At 56.6% G+C, this 16,872-nt stretch overlaps 1 protein-coding gene across 1 annotated transcript in view; it reads right to left on the reverse strand.

Annotated features, from left to right (window-relative positions):
• The window catches only part of MACF1 (microtubule actin crosslinking factor 1), a gene marked incomplete at its 5' end in the record, with an annotated part of 115,078 nt that overhangs the window by 54,879 nt on the left and 43,327 nt on the right, over positions 1–16,872 (reverse strand). The window contains 19 exons of the mRNA XM_084274435.1: positions 727–926; positions 1,766–1,895; positions 2,443–2,684; positions 3,458–3,520; positions 4,914–5,031; positions 5,788–5,944; positions 7,003–7,169; positions 7,900–8,217; positions 8,519–8,727; positions 9,008–9,131; positions 10,310–10,486; positions 11,068–11,589; positions 12,003–12,230; positions 12,769–13,002; positions 13,115–13,264; positions 14,685–14,918; positions 15,666–15,815; positions 15,922–16,137; positions 16,689–16,838. Of these exons, the coding sequence (XP_084130561.1) occupies positions 727–926; positions 1,766–1,895; positions 2,443–2,684; positions 3,458–3,520; positions 4,914–5,031; positions 5,788–5,944; positions 7,003–7,169; positions 7,900–8,217; positions 8,519–8,727; positions 9,008–9,131; positions 10,310–10,486; positions 11,068–11,589; positions 12,003–12,230; positions 12,769–13,002; positions 13,115–13,264; positions 14,685–14,918; positions 15,666–15,815; positions 15,922–16,137; positions 16,689–16,838 (3,789 nt within the window). The remainder of the gene's footprint in view (positions 1–726; positions 927–1,765; positions 1,896–2,442; positions 2,685–3,457; positions 3,521–4,913; positions 5,032–5,787; positions 5,945–7,002; positions 7,170–7,899; positions 8,218–8,518; positions 8,728–9,007; positions 9,132–10,309; positions 10,487–11,067; positions 11,590–12,002; positions 12,231–12,768; positions 13,003–13,114; positions 13,265–14,684; positions 14,919–15,665; positions 15,816–15,921; positions 16,138–16,688; positions 16,839–16,872) is intronic.

Genomic DNA, 16,872 nt, shown 5'->3' on the forward strand with positions numbered 1-16,872 from the left:
CTCTTATTTGTCCTGCTGCTGTGCAACATAACACAAACCAGTTAAACCAGAAGGGAACTTAATTATGTCAACTGGGGCATTTTCTTTTACAGAGCGGATGGTGGCAGACACGTCAGAAGGTACAGGAAGGGCCTGCTGCCAGGTGGAGGGGCAGCACTGGCAAGTCCTGCAGAACATCAGCACAGGTCTTGTTTAAAGCGATTTCACGCTCCAGGAGGGGCCAAGTGATTCACTGATGAGTCAATGCAGTGCGGGAAAGGAGCTTGAGCACTGCACCCATTCCACATTATTCGCGGTAGTTTGGGCTCAGCAGGGTGAGGAGAGCATCACTAGGAGGCTGGTGGATGCTCTGAGCTGCCTGGATGAGCAGTTGCCCAGGCACAGTGTGCCCAGAGAGCTGGTGGAGGCCCCATCCCTGGAGACATTAAAGGTCAGGCTTCATGGGGCTCTGAGCAACCTGGTCTAGTGAAGATGTCCCTGCTCACTGCAGGGAGTGGGACTAGGTCCCTTCCCTGCCTCTGAAGGTCCCTTCCAACCCAACACATTGTATGACTTGGAGGAGGAGCTGCGACGTCCCCCAACGCTCGCCGCACGGCAGAGCACTCACAAAACAACTCACATGCCACACTCTGCCTCACACACTGGGTGAGACAAGACGAGACACCCTCCCCTCCCCTCCTTGTCCTGACCCCACCCTGGAAGACACGCCCGCAGCTCCCGGCTCACCTGGACCTGCTGCTTCTGCGCGTTCAGCATGTTGGGGTCGATGGAGAGGGGTCCCAGCACGCTCATCATCAGCTCCTTCTCCAGGAGCCAGGGCCGCAGCTGGGCTTCAGCAGCCTGGAAGCTGGCCAGCTGGTTCGCCGACTCCTCCAGCTTCTGCTGCCGCTCGGCCGTGGCTTGGCTGGCTCTTTCCCACCTGCAATCTGAAGCACGGGTGGTGTTGGTGGTGGTCACGTTTCCTGGCCACCCCACCAGGTGAGAAGGTTTTTCTCTGGTGAGAAGGTTTTTCTGCCCTTCCCCGATGGGAAACCTCTTCAGCATTCCAAGAGCACTACCGTGGCTCTATTCACTCTCCATCTAATAAGCTGGTGCCCGTTTCTAATGGCTACGTGGTCTTCGAAGCTCAGAGGAGAAAACAAAAACCCCAACCCAAAACCTCGCAAGCAGGATTTCTGCGCTCTAGTCACTACTGCCAGGAGTTGGTCTGACCTTGGGTGAGCCATCTCACATCCCTGGCTCGATAAATGAGGATACTTTCATGTGCCCCAGTCCTCACACAGCACATTCAGATCTCCTGGATGGAGAACTCCGTAAACGCGGTCCTGCTAGTTCAAAGAAGAGAATCTCTGGGCTTCTTTTTTAAACACACGGTCTCGTTTAGTCAACATTTAATTAGCTAGGATAGCCTTACTAATGACTAGCATTTCCTCTCAAGAGGTGAAGCTTTTCATCACAATAATAAACCTGTATTGTTCATATTTTTGGTATAATACCTTTTTTTTTTTTAATAAAACCAAGTAGCTGAAGGAGGAGGCAGCCTTTAAAATACACATCCACCACTCAGATGTCATTAATCTGGACAGCTCCTTGTCTCAGGAACACCTCACACGCCAGGCAGCTCGCAGAGAAAGTCGCCCTTTAATGGATTTAATTAGAAGCGACTCCGCTCTGCCGTGACTTCGGAATCGCCCCGCGATCCCCAGCCTCTCCTAACGTGATGTTTCCCGACAGAAGGCTCACCCCAAGAGCTTCAGGCACTTACTCAGGTCTTCCTGCATCTTCTTCCAGTTTGCTGCTTCTGGAGAATCCGGGTATTTCTCCAGCAAGCCAGAAAGAGCTTCCTTTACCCCCTGGATCTTCCCAGCGTTCTGCTCCAATTCAGCCAGAAATGCCTGGAAAATAAACATTGGAGTTCCTTCAGACATGGGGCAGAAGAATGAAACCATGGAGGAGAATGAAACCATGGAGGAGAATGAAACCATGGAGGAGAATGAAACCATGGAGGAGAATGAAACCATGGAGGAGAATGAAACCATGGAGGAGAATGACATCAGGAGGCAGCAACTACAAGCTGGACTCGGGTAATTTCTGTTCTCTGCTCTTTAATGAAATCCCTTTCTTTGATTAGCAATACCATGAGCTAATTTGGCTCCAGGAGCAGGGGAAGGCTGGGAATTGCTTTCCAGGAGAAGCTGGGAGTGACAGAAACAAGGGCTATGAGATAAGCTCCTTTTCCCCTGAGCCAAATGCTTGGAACCACCAGGTCCAAGGGTGAAGATGCTGAACCCAGCGTGTGGGCTCCCACCCCACGAACCCACCCATGGCTCCCAGCACAGGGAATCCCATTAACTGGGGCAGACCCTTATGGCCAATCCTCCTGGTCCACCTTTGGGAGGAGATGCTCAGCTCCCCCATTTTCTGCCCTGGGTGAGAAGTTACCTTGTTGTGCTCAGCCTGAGCTCTCATCGTCTCCGTCTTGGTGGGCGAGGAGGAGGCATCCAGCTCCAACAACGTTTGTTCCTTCGACTCCAGCCACTTCAACATGGAGCTTGCCTCCTCTTGCACCTCTTCCATCTTCTCCAGCATAGCTGAAAGCTGCTGCTGGCGTTCCTGCAGCGCTGTGCCGAGGGCTTGGTACTGCTGGGTCACGTCCGACACATCACACTGGATCTCAGTCAGATCTGGTTCCAAAAAGAGCAGCCTGAGATGAGGACCACTGCCCGCACCGCTCCTCTTAAGCTGGACCATCCAGTACTAATCTAACCCTGGGCAGCCACAACCAGCTGAGCAGGAGGACAAAAGACCCCGTGGCCACTCGTCTGTCTGCAGAGGGATGCCAGGTTGTCCTCCCTCTCCTGCCAGAGGTGCCTTTCCAGCTGCACAAGGCTCCACAAGCTGATGGTTCATGAGACTGACGTGAGCCGAGCCCCCCTTTTGCCATGTCACCCCTGATAAATCATCAATTAAATAATTAAATAACCAGGCACCCAAACACGAAGCTGTTTTTACACACCTACGACCTCGTCGAACCGGTGAGCTAACGGCAGGTAACGGGCACTAATTAAAACGGCTCAGCAAACTGAAGGGTTGGATGCCACCCTAATCCCTTAGAAGCAATAAATATAATTGAGGGCCTGAAAATGATCTCTCCCATTTATCAGCTTTTATCACCACCTGTGGGGGTGGGTGGCAGGGTGCTGTCGCTCCCCAAAGCTGCCCCTCACTGTCCTTCAGCCTGACCTACGTCCTCCATCACTTCCTGCCTGTCCTGTGGCTCCGGGTACCGAGGACCCTGAGCCTATTTGCAGGCTCATTGCACCCGCCCCGGGATGCTGACGGTGTCACACTGTGGTTTATATCCTCATGGATGGAAATGCACAGACAAAACCAGACAGGGAGATGGTGAAGCAGCCTCAGCACGTGCGTGCCAGCACAGCAGTGACAGCGAGCTCACCTTTGCACGTGTGGTATCCGTTCACGCTGCCTACTGACCCTCCCGGCGTGGGCAGCGCGGCACCTGAGCAGAGGGGATGGGGACAGACAGAAGGACAAGACAGATGCATTAGGAATGCGGACAGCAAGCGATGAACAGCCCCTCCATGACACAGACCACACTGGCTATGGAGCACAGACACGGCATCGCCACCGGCCCACCCACCCAGAGCTGATAAACCCACCAGGCTCAGCATCGAGCGACTGGCATTAGCTGGGTTTGGAGCCCACTTATTTCTCACCCACACACCCTCCTCCTCACTTTCCTGGGGCCTTTTCTCTGGACCAGAAGCAGAAGAGACAAAGCCGCCCAGAGCTGGGCATCTCTCCCAGCATCACCAGGGTGGACCATAATCCCAGGGACCATCTTTCCACGCCTGGAAAGCTGCTACCCTGAGCCAAATTTCATGGATTCTGATACCAAGCGAGACTGCTGCACGCCTTCCCCGGGGAGATAACTCCCCTGCAGGGATTTACTCCTCCCTACTCTCCATTCCACATGGGATGGAGCTATTTAAACCCACATTGGTGCAGACTCTTTGCCAAGAGGGTCCAGGCAGGACGTGTCCGTGTCCCCTCCCTGGACACCAGATATGGCAGCTACATTATGTTCACAGCTGAGGAGGGGCAGGGGTGTTAAATAGAAGCATTAATCTCTTTCTAACCACACATTTTAAAGCTGCTATGGATGTAAAGGGCTGCAGCTTCAGTCACCCACAACGACCCTCTCCTCATTTCTCCTGGGGGTTCCCCACTGATCTGCTCACCACATTAACCCCAAGAAACAAATCTAGGCTGTGAATTCCTGTAACTGTCCATCATCAATGAGAGGCTGGGGACTTGTTCTCCAGAGCTGGAAGGTATCTTTCAGCCAGTTTCCAAACAAGCCAGACATAATCTCATTGCTTTGCAGACTTCAAGCCAAAAAGATGAGTAAATCATGCCTGAGCAGCACGGTCTGAAGCTTCATCCAGATACGAAACCCCACTGCTGGAATTTGATTAAAACACTCCAGCCCAGAGGCACATCACCAAAAGAAGCAGCAACTGCCTCCACATGCTCCTCATGGGGCTGGGAGCCCAGAACCCCTGTGCTGTCACAGCCTGAAGTACCCAAGCTCCATGCAAGCAGCATCACGTATCCCCATGCCGGGCTGATGGCAAAGAGAGGGTGAGCCAGCGCTTGCTACGGTCCAGCAATGTGAAGCTGAGCTGGTGGCTCCAGGAGCTTGCTGATGTGTTAATGCAACGAACACTGGTGACTCAGCTGAGCGTCACGATACTCAGACCTCTGAAATGTGTTAAAAGAGGGGAAACTTCCCCATTTTTTTGCTCAGGGAGGGCTCAGAGCAAACTTGGCAAGAGCAAGGAGAGTACTGAGGAAGGAGGCATCCTTGGGAAGGCTGAGCTGTGACTCACCCGCCTTGGCTGGGGCATCGGGAGCCGTAATCTCCACGATGAGGTTCTCCAGGAGGGTCCCTCTGCGGCCGATCTCCTCCACCTGAGCCCCACGCCCCTTCCACTCCTCCAGGAGATCCTGCTCAAAAGCAGAGGCCGGTGTGAGAGGCTGCACATGGCCCCCCACCATGAGCCTCCTTCCTCACCTATCACCTCTGCAGGCACTCACCAGGGTGGTACCAGCACCGGTGGAACTGGGAAAGGGCAGCACTGGCACATGGCACACAGCCCGCAGCGGGGAGGCGGGTGGCTTTATGTTTATTTTCATGGGGGGAAACCTAGGAGCTGAAAGCTCTTTCCTAACTAACAGGTCTTTTGCAGGAAACCTTCTTCTCCCTCCTACTGTTTTGGGGATCTCCCTCCTCCTCCTCCTCTCGACAAAACCCAGCCTCACACAAGTCCGGTCCCCCCACAGCTTTCGGCAGAGCCCGGCGGGTGCCGTGGGTGACTCAGCAGACGTTGCTCTGCCTCCGAGTCAAACCTTGGGTGTTATCTTGACGTTAAAGCATCCTGGTGCTGGGGAGGAGCGGGGGAAGCTGCCTTCCTTGTCTAGCAAGGGGAAACACTTGGTGAAAACCATGTGTGCTCAGGTCTCCTGCTCCCAAATCCTGAGGGAGGGAAGGGAACAGCAAATGCCCAGGAGAACCTTCCCACTCCTACCTTCCCCACCAGCCAGGCACCACGGGCTGCACACATGTGGGACTGCACAGGGGAGCACAGGATTCCCAACACCCTAAACCACCTTCCAGGACTTTGCTTCTGGGGATTTATGTCACATTCTGGCATTTCCACACCAGCTGCCAACATTCCCAGTCTGGTTCCAGCTCCGGCCCACCTGGATCTGCTGCCTGCGCCTGTGCAGCTCCTGGGTGCCCAGGGAGGTCTCAGCAGAGGGCATTTTGCCTTCACTCTCCCTCAACCACTTCCTCAGGGCTCCGACCAGCTTCCGAAACTCGTCCAGTTGCTCCTGGCAGGACGAGGCATCCTTTTCTCTGCGAGTGAAAAGGTTTCGGAGAGTCAGAGCTCGTGCTTTGCCTTCCAATTACCCCGCCTGAATGTAGCCCGGTGGTGTCTCCAGAATCCCTCCTTTTTATCATTATCCCGAGATGTTGCTTAGGAACAAGGCTGACAAGTGCCAGCCAAAGCGGGATGCGTGCTGCAGCCAGCCCCTGGCTGCTGCTGGCCCCCCTCAAGCTGCAGCCGGTGGCACTTTTGGGGTTGCTCCGGCATCACCACAGCATCACCACGGCCGCCACACAGCGGCTTCGCACCGGGCTCTTTGTGTGGGGAGGGGGGGAAGGAAGCCTTTGGGATGACAGGGCTCATTCATGCATCTCGTCCCAGCCAGCTGCAAGCCCGGGGGTGGGCAGGCTGTGCTGCCCATCCTCCCTGGCTCATCGATTCAGCCTGTCCCAGAGGAACCGCGCAGCCCCCCAGCTGGGAGCTGGGAGCCCCTGTGCAGGGCCAGCAAGAAGCAGTTCTCTGGGTGATGCTGAATTGCTGGGGGTTATGATGGGATTCAGCTGCTCGTTCCCATCACCTTCCCTGTATTCACCAGGGGGGATGCAGACACAGCCGGGGAGGTGTCACCCCCCTAGGGACACGGGCAAGCTGCGGCTCTGACCCTGCTCATGCCACCGTGACCGTTCAAGCTCAGGCTGCTGCTTAACCCTCCCCTTTACCCCCGCTTTCGGGGACTCTCTGCTGTCACCCCCTCCAAGCAGAGCACACCCTGGGCTGGCTCCTGCCCCCTCACCACCACCCCACTCCCCTCCCAGCAAGATGCTGTGGGACAGAGCCATGGCAGCCCCCACGCACGCACGGCTCCTGCAGCACCAGGAATATTTCACAACGCCCCCAGCCAAGGCTTTTTTTAAAGCGTCAGCTGGAGCGAGCTGCCTGACGTCTCCTGGTGTGGGAGGAGGGAGGCAGGAAGAGTTTACTTGTGCCCCCTTCATGGAAAGCAGATCTCCCCAGGGTCTTGCTCTGACCACGCCACCACCCTCCAAACTCAACTCCCCACAGGGACGACTGGGTCCCTAGGACTCACCTCTCCTTTGCCACCTTCTGCAGCTGCAGGAAGTCTTTTTTGAGGCTCTGCAGCTTCTCCTGCTGCTGGGAGGCACCAGGGGCAAAGCAGCAGGAACTCAACTCTGCAGCCAGGTGTTCCAGGACTGCCAGGTCCTCCTGGTGCTGCTTCATCTCTGAATTCAGCTCCTGCCAAGAGCAAAGGGTGTTGGTGCCGGTGCCTTTGCCAGCAGGCTTGGGCAGAGGACACGGAGCAGACCGACCCACATCCTGGCTGGAGAGACCCTCTGCGGGCAGCGCCGCGAATTGCACCAGCGCCGAATGGGTGGACACGGCCTCGTCCCTCCCACCCACCCCACCTGCTGCTCCAGCTCTGGCTCAGCAAATACTTCAAGCAGCTGGTGGGTACATGACCCACCTTCCCCGGCGCTGGCATAAGGACATGTGGTGAATGGCATGGGGAGGGGGGAAACACACCAGACCAAGCCAAATCAACTCCCCCACAGCACAAGTGTCTGGTTTTACACTGAGCTCGAGCATTTCTCAGGCTGTGGTCATCAGGATCCACAGCATCTCTGAGGGCTTTGTCACATCCTGCACTGCAGTTACTGCCAGCACTCGAGAGTCTTTTGCTGTGTTAACCCCCAGGAGTCTTTAATTGCTAAAACCTTGCTATATTTGGACTGGCCCACAAGAGCCTGGCTAGAAGTCCCTTCTGAAAACCAGGCTGGCTCCAGGGAAATGCCATTCCCCTCTCTCACTGCTGGAAAACAGCCTCAACCTCTCCTGCCGTGCTCCCTTCCCCAGGCAAAGAGCCAGCACAGGTCTTGGGGGTCCTGCCACCCAGAGAGTGAACCAGGGGCTTTGCCTTGCCCTAGCAACCTATCAACAGGTGGAGGCTTCTCCCCCTGCATCTCACCTGGATGTGCTGGGAGAAGTGAGCGATGTCCCGGTCTGGCTGGTTCCCAGATGCCAACATCCGCGTCCTGCTCTCTGTGAACTGCTGCAGCTTCTCTGAGAGCTGCTCATACTGCTCGACTTTTGGGAGGAGACCCTTGAGCGCGTCCTCCCTCTCCCGCTGCCGCTGGCACAGCCTGCCGAAGTGCTCCGTCGCCTCTGCCAGCTTGTCCTGCAAGGCAGAAGCCGTGGGGCTGTCCGCCGCCTCCATGAACCTTGTCACCATCTCACGGGTGGCTTCCAGGCAGCTCTTCTGCCTGGCGATGTCCTGCTTCAGCTTCTGCAGCAAGCACACACACAAAGGATGCTGGTTTAGGAGCAAGAGCGAGCTGGCCACCCTTAGGAACGGGCAGGTGGGCTTCCCTTTCTCTTCTCCCCTCCCCAACCTCCCTGCCTTTCCCTGCTCCCCGCTATCTACGCCCTCCTCGTCAGCAGGAGTGAGAGGCATACAACAGGTTTGCGTCCTGTTGTAAAGAAACTACACAAAGGCTCCACTCACTATGCTGTTTAGGGCTCCCCATGCTTTCTGTCCCAGCACCCACCTGCAGACAGGTGCATTTGAGGCAGGGGTCCAGCCTTACCGTGCTCGCAGCCAGCGAGTCCTGGATGGATGCAGAGGACAGTGTGGCCGGTTGCTCTCCCTCCAGGCTCTTCTCCATCTCAGTCACCGACTGGAGGAGGCTCTCCAGGCTCTCCTGGACGCTCTGGGACTGGGCGATGGATTTCTGGAGCAGGTCCGAGCGCTCGGCCATCTGCTGGGAGAGGCTCTGGAAGCGGCTCACGATGGTGTCTGTGGAGTTTGGTGCAAAGGAGAGTCAGTGGCAAAGAGCTTCTTGCAAGGACCACGTGTGGCTCCTGCAGCCTCTCGCTGATGGCAAATTCCCATCCCCAACCTCAGCAGTGAGACGAGGACCCCAATGAACAGCCCAAGTGGATGGCAGCCCTCCCCATGTGCAAACACAAGCCCTGAAGACACGCTGCCTTTGCCCCACCTGCCCCCAAAAGCAAGAGCCTTCTTCACGCTCCCCCCAACCATCCCTGCTACCGCGGGTGGCCGCTGCACTCTGTACCTGTTGTTTCCTGGATGTGCCTGTGGTCTGGCGCTGGTTCCCCTTGTATCTCCAGCAGAGACTGAGCTGCTTTTTGGAGCTTCTCCACTGGTACCTGGTGCTCAGCGAGGTCCCCCTGCAGCTGCTGCTTTGACATGAGACAGGGCAAAGTCACGGGTGGGTCACACGTGAGAGACTCAGCCACCCTCATAGGAAGAGCATCCCCCCCCATGTCCCTGCTGGGATGTCCCCTGGGGCAGTGGGTGCCTGCAGCCCTGTGTCCATGCTCTGAGCCCTTCTCAGAAGTGTTTGGCTCCACGGGTACATCTTTGCACTCAACAGAAAAACTGTGAATGGATTCACAGAATCCCAGAGCGTCAGGACCTCGAAAGCTCACCCAGTCCCATCCCTGCCAGAGCAGGATCACCCAGACTAAATCCCACAGGAACACATCCAGGGGGGTTTGAATGTCTCCAGAGAAGGAGACTCCACACCCCCTCTGGGCAGCCTGGCCCAGGGCTCCAGCACCCTCACAGGGACAAAGTTCCTCCTGACATTCCCATGGAACTTCCTCTGCTCCAGCTGCACCCGCTGCCCCTTGTCCTGTTGCTGCCACCCCTGAGCAGAGCCTGGCTCCAGCCTCCTGACTCTCACCCTTTACATATTTATAGCTCCCTCAGCCTCTTCTCATGAGGAAGGTGTTCCACTCCATCACTTTGGTGGTCCTGCACTGGGCTCTTTCAAGGAGTTCCCTCTCCTCCTTGAGCTGAGGGTCGCAGAACTGGCCACAGTATTTCAGGGCAGAGCAGAGGCGGAGAAGGACCTCTCTTGACCTACTAACCACCCCTTCTTCTAACACACCCCAGGACACCACTGCCCTTATTAGCCATGAGGACACTTTGTTGGCTCATGGTCATCCTGATGTCCCCCAGGATCCCCAGGTCCCTCTCACCTACACTGCTCTCCAACAGGGCAGTCCCCAACCTATACTGGTCTCTGAGGTTGTTCTTCCCCAGAAGCCAGACCCTCCACTTGCCCTTGTTAAATCTCATTAAAATTCTCATTGCCCAACTCTCCAGCCTGTCCAAGTCTCACTGAATGGCAGCACAGCCCCAGGGTTATGTCATCATCAAATGTGCTGACTGGACACTCCATTCCCTCATCCAGGTCATCAATGAATATATGGAATAGTACCAGTTCCAGTACTGAGCCCTGAGGGACTCCACCCCAGACTCTTTCCCACTGCTGGCTTAAGAGCAGCAGCCAAATTACCGTACGGGCTCCCAACGCCCCCCAGGAGCCCACCCAGAGACCCTCCCGTACCTTAGCGCTGGCGAGCTGCTTCTGCAGAACAGCTGGATCTGAAGAGACCGTCTCTGAGAGCAGGTTCCCAACAGCAGCTTCGCTCTCCTGCAGCCACGTCCCCAGAGACTCGGCCGCGTCCTGGAACTGCTGGTAGTGCTCCAGCAAGGTGTTCAGGTGGGAGCCCAGCTTGGTGCACTACAAAGGAGCAATGAGACGTTAACAGGAGGATGCACTGAGAAACCTGGGCATCGCTGGAGCACACAGATGTCATCAAGAAAGGAAAAACAATAGAGAAACCCCATCTTGTCGTATGTGTTAAAGGAATTCCAGGAGGCAACATGATGATCAACACCAAGATGGGGGTGTTAATCCTGCCCAAGCCCTAAAGATGACAACCTTTGTCCTACAAACATAGAATCATAGAAAGGCATGGGTTGGAAGGGACCCCAAGGATCACAGACTTCCAACCCCCCTGCCACAGGCAGGGACACCAACCTCCAGGCCTGGATCTACACATAGTTGCCCAGGGCCCCATCCAACCTGGCCTTGAACACCCCCAAGGATGGGGCACCCACCACCTCTCTGGGCAGCCCCTTCCAGCCCCTCACCACTCTCTCAGTAAAAAACTTCCCCCTAAAATCTCATCTAACCCTTCCTTCCTTAACATGCTAGAAATCCAACCAACCTCAAGAGAAACATCCCTGCTCGTTTGACAGACACAGGAGGAGGAGAGAGCCCAGGCTTCAACTCCCAGCCTCACAAAGCCCTTCCCATACCTTGGAGTGTAACGCGGTGTATCGCTGCGTCGCATCCTCCAGCTTGCTCCTCACCACGCTCCCGGATGCCAGCGGCTGGGACCCGGCGTCCCCAGCAGCTCCCTCTGCATCCAGCACCTTCTGCCCTGACATGGTAACGAACCGCAGGTCGCCTTTGTGGGAGATCACGTCCTCTGAGAAGCTCCCCTGGTGCAGGAGCAGCTGCCGGAGGGCGGCGGGGTCGCTGCCACCCTTGTACATCCCCTCCAGATCCTGCTCTGCTTGCTTCAGCCAGGCCTCCAGCTCCCCGTGATCCCGCAGGAACTTGTGCAGCTCATCCCGCAGGACCTGCACTTGCTTCAGCCGCGTCTCCGACTGCGAGAGGGAAGCTGCGTACTGGTCCTTCAGCTCTGCCAGCCGGCCCTGGAGCTGGTCCCGGTCCTTCCCAGCCAGGTTCTGGCCGTGCTTGTCCAGGAAAGCTTGTGCTGACTGCGTGGCCAGGATGACGTCTTGCTGCTGGGACAGCAGCTCCTGGTGCTGGGCCTGAAAGATGCCAGTGAGCAGAGGTGATGCTTGAGGCTGAGGGTCTCTGCCCACCAGCACCCGGTGGGTGCAGCGGGACCAGGCGTGACCGAGCCTCTGCACCCTCCTGCGGACCAAGGTGGGGGAACACCCCAAGGCTGGAGCTCCCACAGGAGTGTACCCTCCCTTCTGTGGCCAAGAAGGTGATCAACATGAATTAATTACACCGACTGCACCGTGCCATGCCCACCCCCCCAATACTGCGCACGTGTCCTCCCTACCGCAGGCTTCCCCAGTCTCCCAGAGGGAAAAATCACCCTGAACACATTTTGGGGGGCAGACCCACCTAACAACCCCCTTCCTGCTCCCAGCTGCATTAGCAGCCAGACCCTTGGGTGGAAAAGCTTTGAGGGGGATGAGGTGTTGGTCCTGACCTTCAGCCTCTCGTACTGCTCGTCCAGGCTCTCAGCAGCGCTGCCCGCTCCCACGACGTGGCTGTCAGGGGTGTCCTCAGCGCCTGTCCCCTCTCGCAGCCCAGGTGCCCGCTCAATGGGGTGTGGTTTGTACTCCAGGAGCCCTCCCTTCTGCTCCAGCGATGCCACCCAGTTCAAAAGGGACTCGATCTTCTTGCTGTTCTCCTCCAGCTCTTTGGCAGCTTTCACCTGAAAGCACAAAGGCTCCCAATGAGCATGACCCTGGTTTGTGCCCGTTCAGCCAAAGGCTGCATGGGGGACAGGGACAAAAATCAACCCCCAAACACTTTTCCAGTCACTGCAAACCCCTGGGATACCCACAGACCTCAAAACATGCTTTGTGGCTCTCTGAAAGGGGCTCAATAAACTCAAGCCTCTCCATTACGCTGCATTTCTAACCCCAACACATCCCAGGGTCCCCCACCCTGAAGGGCTGTGACTCCATGTGCACAGGCATGGGCACCATGGGCTCACACTCCTACTAGAGGGTGGCCCAAACACACAGCAAGGCACCTTTCGCTCCGGCTTGTCTGTAGCTGCGACTCTCAAAGCGTTTCCCAAGAGAGATGCCCAGGGAGAGGCACACACAGACAGGAAGGATGGGCAAATTACTTCACACCACATCACCCAGACAGATGCCAGGCCCCCACATTGATCCAATTACATCCACCAGGTCTCACTGTCCCCCTCAGCAGGGGCCGACTGCTAACGGCTCCCCCCAAGTCACCTTTTCAGTCTCCTGCTGCACGGCAGCAGTCACTGCGCTCTCCAGCTCCTTCTGGGCTGTCTCCGTCCTCTCCTGCAAGGACCGGTACTGCTCCTTGGCATGCTGGAGCTTCTCTTGCAGAGCTGCCAGCTCCCCAGGTTCTATCTTCGCCTTGTTCTCCTCCAAAAACTCCTCTGTGCTTTTCAGGATGCTGGCGAAGGAGGCGGCTCGGGTGTGCATGTTCCTCTGCAGCTCCTAGAGAGGATGGTGCCGTAAGGCTCCACGTGCTGCCGTGATGGCACCAAGTCCCTCTGCCCTCCAAAACACCCCCCCCTCCCTCCTCTCCTTCTTTATTCAAAGCACCAACCTTAACATCACTTTGCCTCTGCTGCAAGGTGGACAGGTCCCCTTCACTGGCCGCTCGCTGCTGCTCTGCCAGTGTGTCCTCTGCCTGGCACAGCCATCGGCTCAGCTCATCCAGGCTCTGTGTCCGGGCTGCCTGCTGCTCCTGCAGCGTCTGCGGGCAGAGGGAAGGGGAGAGGGACTGGTTAGCACCAGCATGGCACCGCCGGTCACACACGTCGCTGAAAAGCAAGGCGAGAGGTTACAGCTGGAGCATCTCCTGAAGATGAGGATGCAGCACAGAGAACGGCTTTTGCAGGTCTCCACGGGCTCTCTCTCCCTCTCAGGCTCATGGGCTGTGGGAACGGAGCCGGAGTGCCGAGTCCTCACCGAGAGGGAAGCGTTCCCAGCACAGCTGGCACCGTCTGAGCAGGTTTCTCTTGATCTGCCCTCTGAGAAACCTGTCCAGCCCCACGGGGAGCTACACTCCAGGTCCCACACTCCCTGCTCAGGAGAGCTCACCATGGAGTTTCCATGCCTTTTCCATTCAACCTTACAAGTGCAGCAGAAACTCATCTGGGGAGAGGACACAAGGAGGTGAGGTAGCACCACCGCAGAGCCCCACGCAGCCTAAAGAGGCTGGATTTGACCCTGGGGGTGGAGAGGGAGCCCAAGAAGAGAGGAAAAACCTTTCCATAGCTGATCCAGCTCCTCTGTTTTGCTGCCAGAGCACAACACAGAAGCGCCTGTTTGAGCAATTGAGCATGATGTGACCTGAAAGCCCCCTGCAACGTTTGTGTCCCCCTTCCCCACAGGGGACATAGAGCGGTTTGGGCATTTCACCGGGTGTTTCAGTGAGGTGATGTACAAACTTGGGTGTAAAAACCACTGCGCGCTGGGTGTCTCCCGGTCATAAGATAAACAACAGAAGCAAATTGAAAGAGCCTTCTTAAGAGCTCTTCAGCTGCAAAGCGAGTTCTTCCTGGGTTAGGATGGGCGCACACTCAATCTGAAAAAGCAAAGCAAACCGGTTAATATACACACACACACACTCCAGAGAGGACAGGCAAGAGGTACAGAGAGCAACTGTTAAGCAAAACCACATTAATCCAGTCCTGAATAAGAGGATCCATGCAGTGATGGGCAGCAGAGACCAGAGGATTTGCTTTTGCAGCTGCCTTGGGACACCTCTGGGACAGTGACACCCAGCTGTGTGGTGGCACAAGTCCGGAGAGCTGCCAGGTGTCTCTGCAGAGGGATGTTCTGGTGGGGATACAGAGATCTGGGTTTGTTCCACCCAGCACAAAGCAACTCGATGTCTTAGCAGAGAGCTGCCTGGCTGTGCTCCCCATGACCTCAGCCCCCCAGACCTCAGCTGGGCTCCATCTTTTGGGAGGAAAGCGACTTTCCGCCTGGGAGTTACGTGGTAGGAAGGAGAAAGGCTTTAGAGGAAGCTCATGATGTGCAATGAGAAGTCATAAACCGTGAGTGGCATGCACACAAAATCCCAAACAGGGGGTGTTTCAGCGCACGTTCTTGTGGCTGGGAAGAGCCTCAGCGAGCAAACTGCGGCCAGGGAGCGGAGGTCTCACAACCTTCACCTGATCCGTCTGCTCCGCTTGCTGGAGACAGACCTGCAGGACCTCCACCCGCGTGGCCACGCGCTCCGACAGGTCTCGGAAAGCCTTCTGCAGCTCATGGAGCAGCCTCAGCAGCTGCCTGCTCTGCTGAGGGGTCAAGTCCTGGGCGTGCTCCGAGATGAGGATCTGAATGTCCAAGGCAGTGGTGTCCAGCTGAGACTTGGTGTCAGCGAGGGGCTCTTTCAGCTCCTGAGAGGGAGAGGAAGGACCTGTCAGGCCAAATGATTCTCCAGCCAGTGCTCTCCTCCTCTGCCACCCGCAGATGGGACACATGGAGACGTGCACCCCCAAAAAAGTGCTTTGTCAGCACACCAGTACATTCCAGGAAGCCTGGAATGTTCCCAAAAGCTCACTCAGCATCGAGGGGACAGCACCACACCACAGCAACTTTGCACAGCTCCTCTGCACCGGGCCTCCAGCACCTCACTAGAGGTGGCTTGGGCTGCCCTTGTTCTGCCAGCAGCCCGTGCCACCCCCTGGCTCTCGAAGCCTTCAAGCCCCTGACTTCAAGGCCAAGGTGCTACCAGCATGCAGGAGATGTTGGACTGACTACACCATGAAAGCTATCGATGCAGAGGGGAACCTCAGCACCTCGTACAGTCACTCGAGACCAGGGTGGGTGTGATGGTGGGGGATCTCTCAGAGCCCCCATGGAGGAAGCATCTCTGTCCCTCAAGCACCTGGTGGGAATCCCTCCCTGGTACTCAGCACATGCCTGCATGGGAGCACAGTCCCCAAACAGCCAAAGCAGAGCGTTCATGTATCACGGAAACAAATGGCTTTGGGGCAAACACGCTATCGTTACTCCTCCTGGAACACAGGCTAAGGGCAAACCCTTAGTAGATTCCAGGAGGGAAGCAGGATTAAAAGCTTCTCCTCCACGCAGAGGACAGCAACTTCATCAGCCAGAAGGATTAGGGGCATTGCCATGGTTACCTTGTAGTGCTGCAGGCAGCGACTCAAGCTGTCGGCATCACTTGCACAGTGGTAATCGCTGCCGTCCAGCGCCTCTGCGGTGCCTGAGACCCAGCTCAGCAGCTCCTGGAGCTTGCCCTGGAGAGTCTCGTGATGTGCCAGGATGTTCGCCTTAAACCCAGACAAGAATCATTTGAAGGAGGAGCAGAGAGCTCCAGGGAAGGGGAGTGGGGATGTGAGGAGGGCAGCAGGCAGCGGGGGCAGTTGCTGGTTCTACCTTTTTGGTTTCTGCTGCCCCCCGGAGGTTTTGCAGCCGGGACTGCAGGACATCACTCGCAGAGCTCAGAGACTTCTGGAGGTTCTTGGCGTCCTTCTCCAAGCAGTTCAGTAACTCCTTGGGGACTTCTTCTGGGGGGTTGGCCACAATCCACTCCACGGCGTCCAACTCCTGACTCACTGGGAAGCTCAGCTGCTGCAGCTCAGCATCCAGAGCCTGAGGCAAGACAGCATCGTTATGTCTAAGATAGGGTGACTTCATCTTCCCACTGCCAAAACTGAGGGAAGGTTTCAGAGACCCAGCTCTGAACGCTGCGTCTATCTCCTCCAAGATGCATCACCACCCTCCAGCCCTGCTCAGCTGCCAGCACTCGCTTGTCTTTCTCCAGGCTGTAAAATTCATTTCAGGCAAGCTTCCGTAGCTGTCTGAGGAGGAGGAGGAGGTGAGCCAGAGGCAGTGCCAGGGATGGGAGGAACAGGGTTTGCATACAAAGGCCTGTTAAACCTGAGCAGAACCCCCCAGAGCTGGCTGGGAGGAGGTGCACAAAGCTGGCAAAAAGAGGGGCGAGCTCTGTCCCGTCAAGCCTGAGAGGGCTCTGTCCTGCTAAGCCTGGCTCACCTCTGCCCTACCAAGCCTGGCGAGCTCTACCCTGCCAAGCCTGTCTCACCTCTGCCCTACCAAGCCCGGGTAAGCTCTGCCCTGTTAAGCCTGGCTCACCTCTGCCCTACCAAGCCTGGGTAAGCTCTGCTCTGTTAAGCCTGGCTCACCTCTGCCTGCTGCAGCAGGTCATGCAGGGCCGACAGATTTTGCTCCGCCGGTTGCACCCGTTTGATTCTCATCTCGATGTCTCGGAGCATGGAGAGATAGGACATCAGCTTCTCATCGTGCTCCAGGCACCTCTTCTTGCTGAACGCGACCTACAGAATCGAGGAGTGAAGCAAAGCCTCAGGT

Source organism: Gallinula chloropus (assembly GCF_964237585.1).
Source record: "Gallinula chloropus genome assembly, chromosome: 22".
NCBI lineage: Eukaryota > Metazoa > Chordata > Aves > Gruiformes > Rallidae > Gallinula > Gallinula chloropus.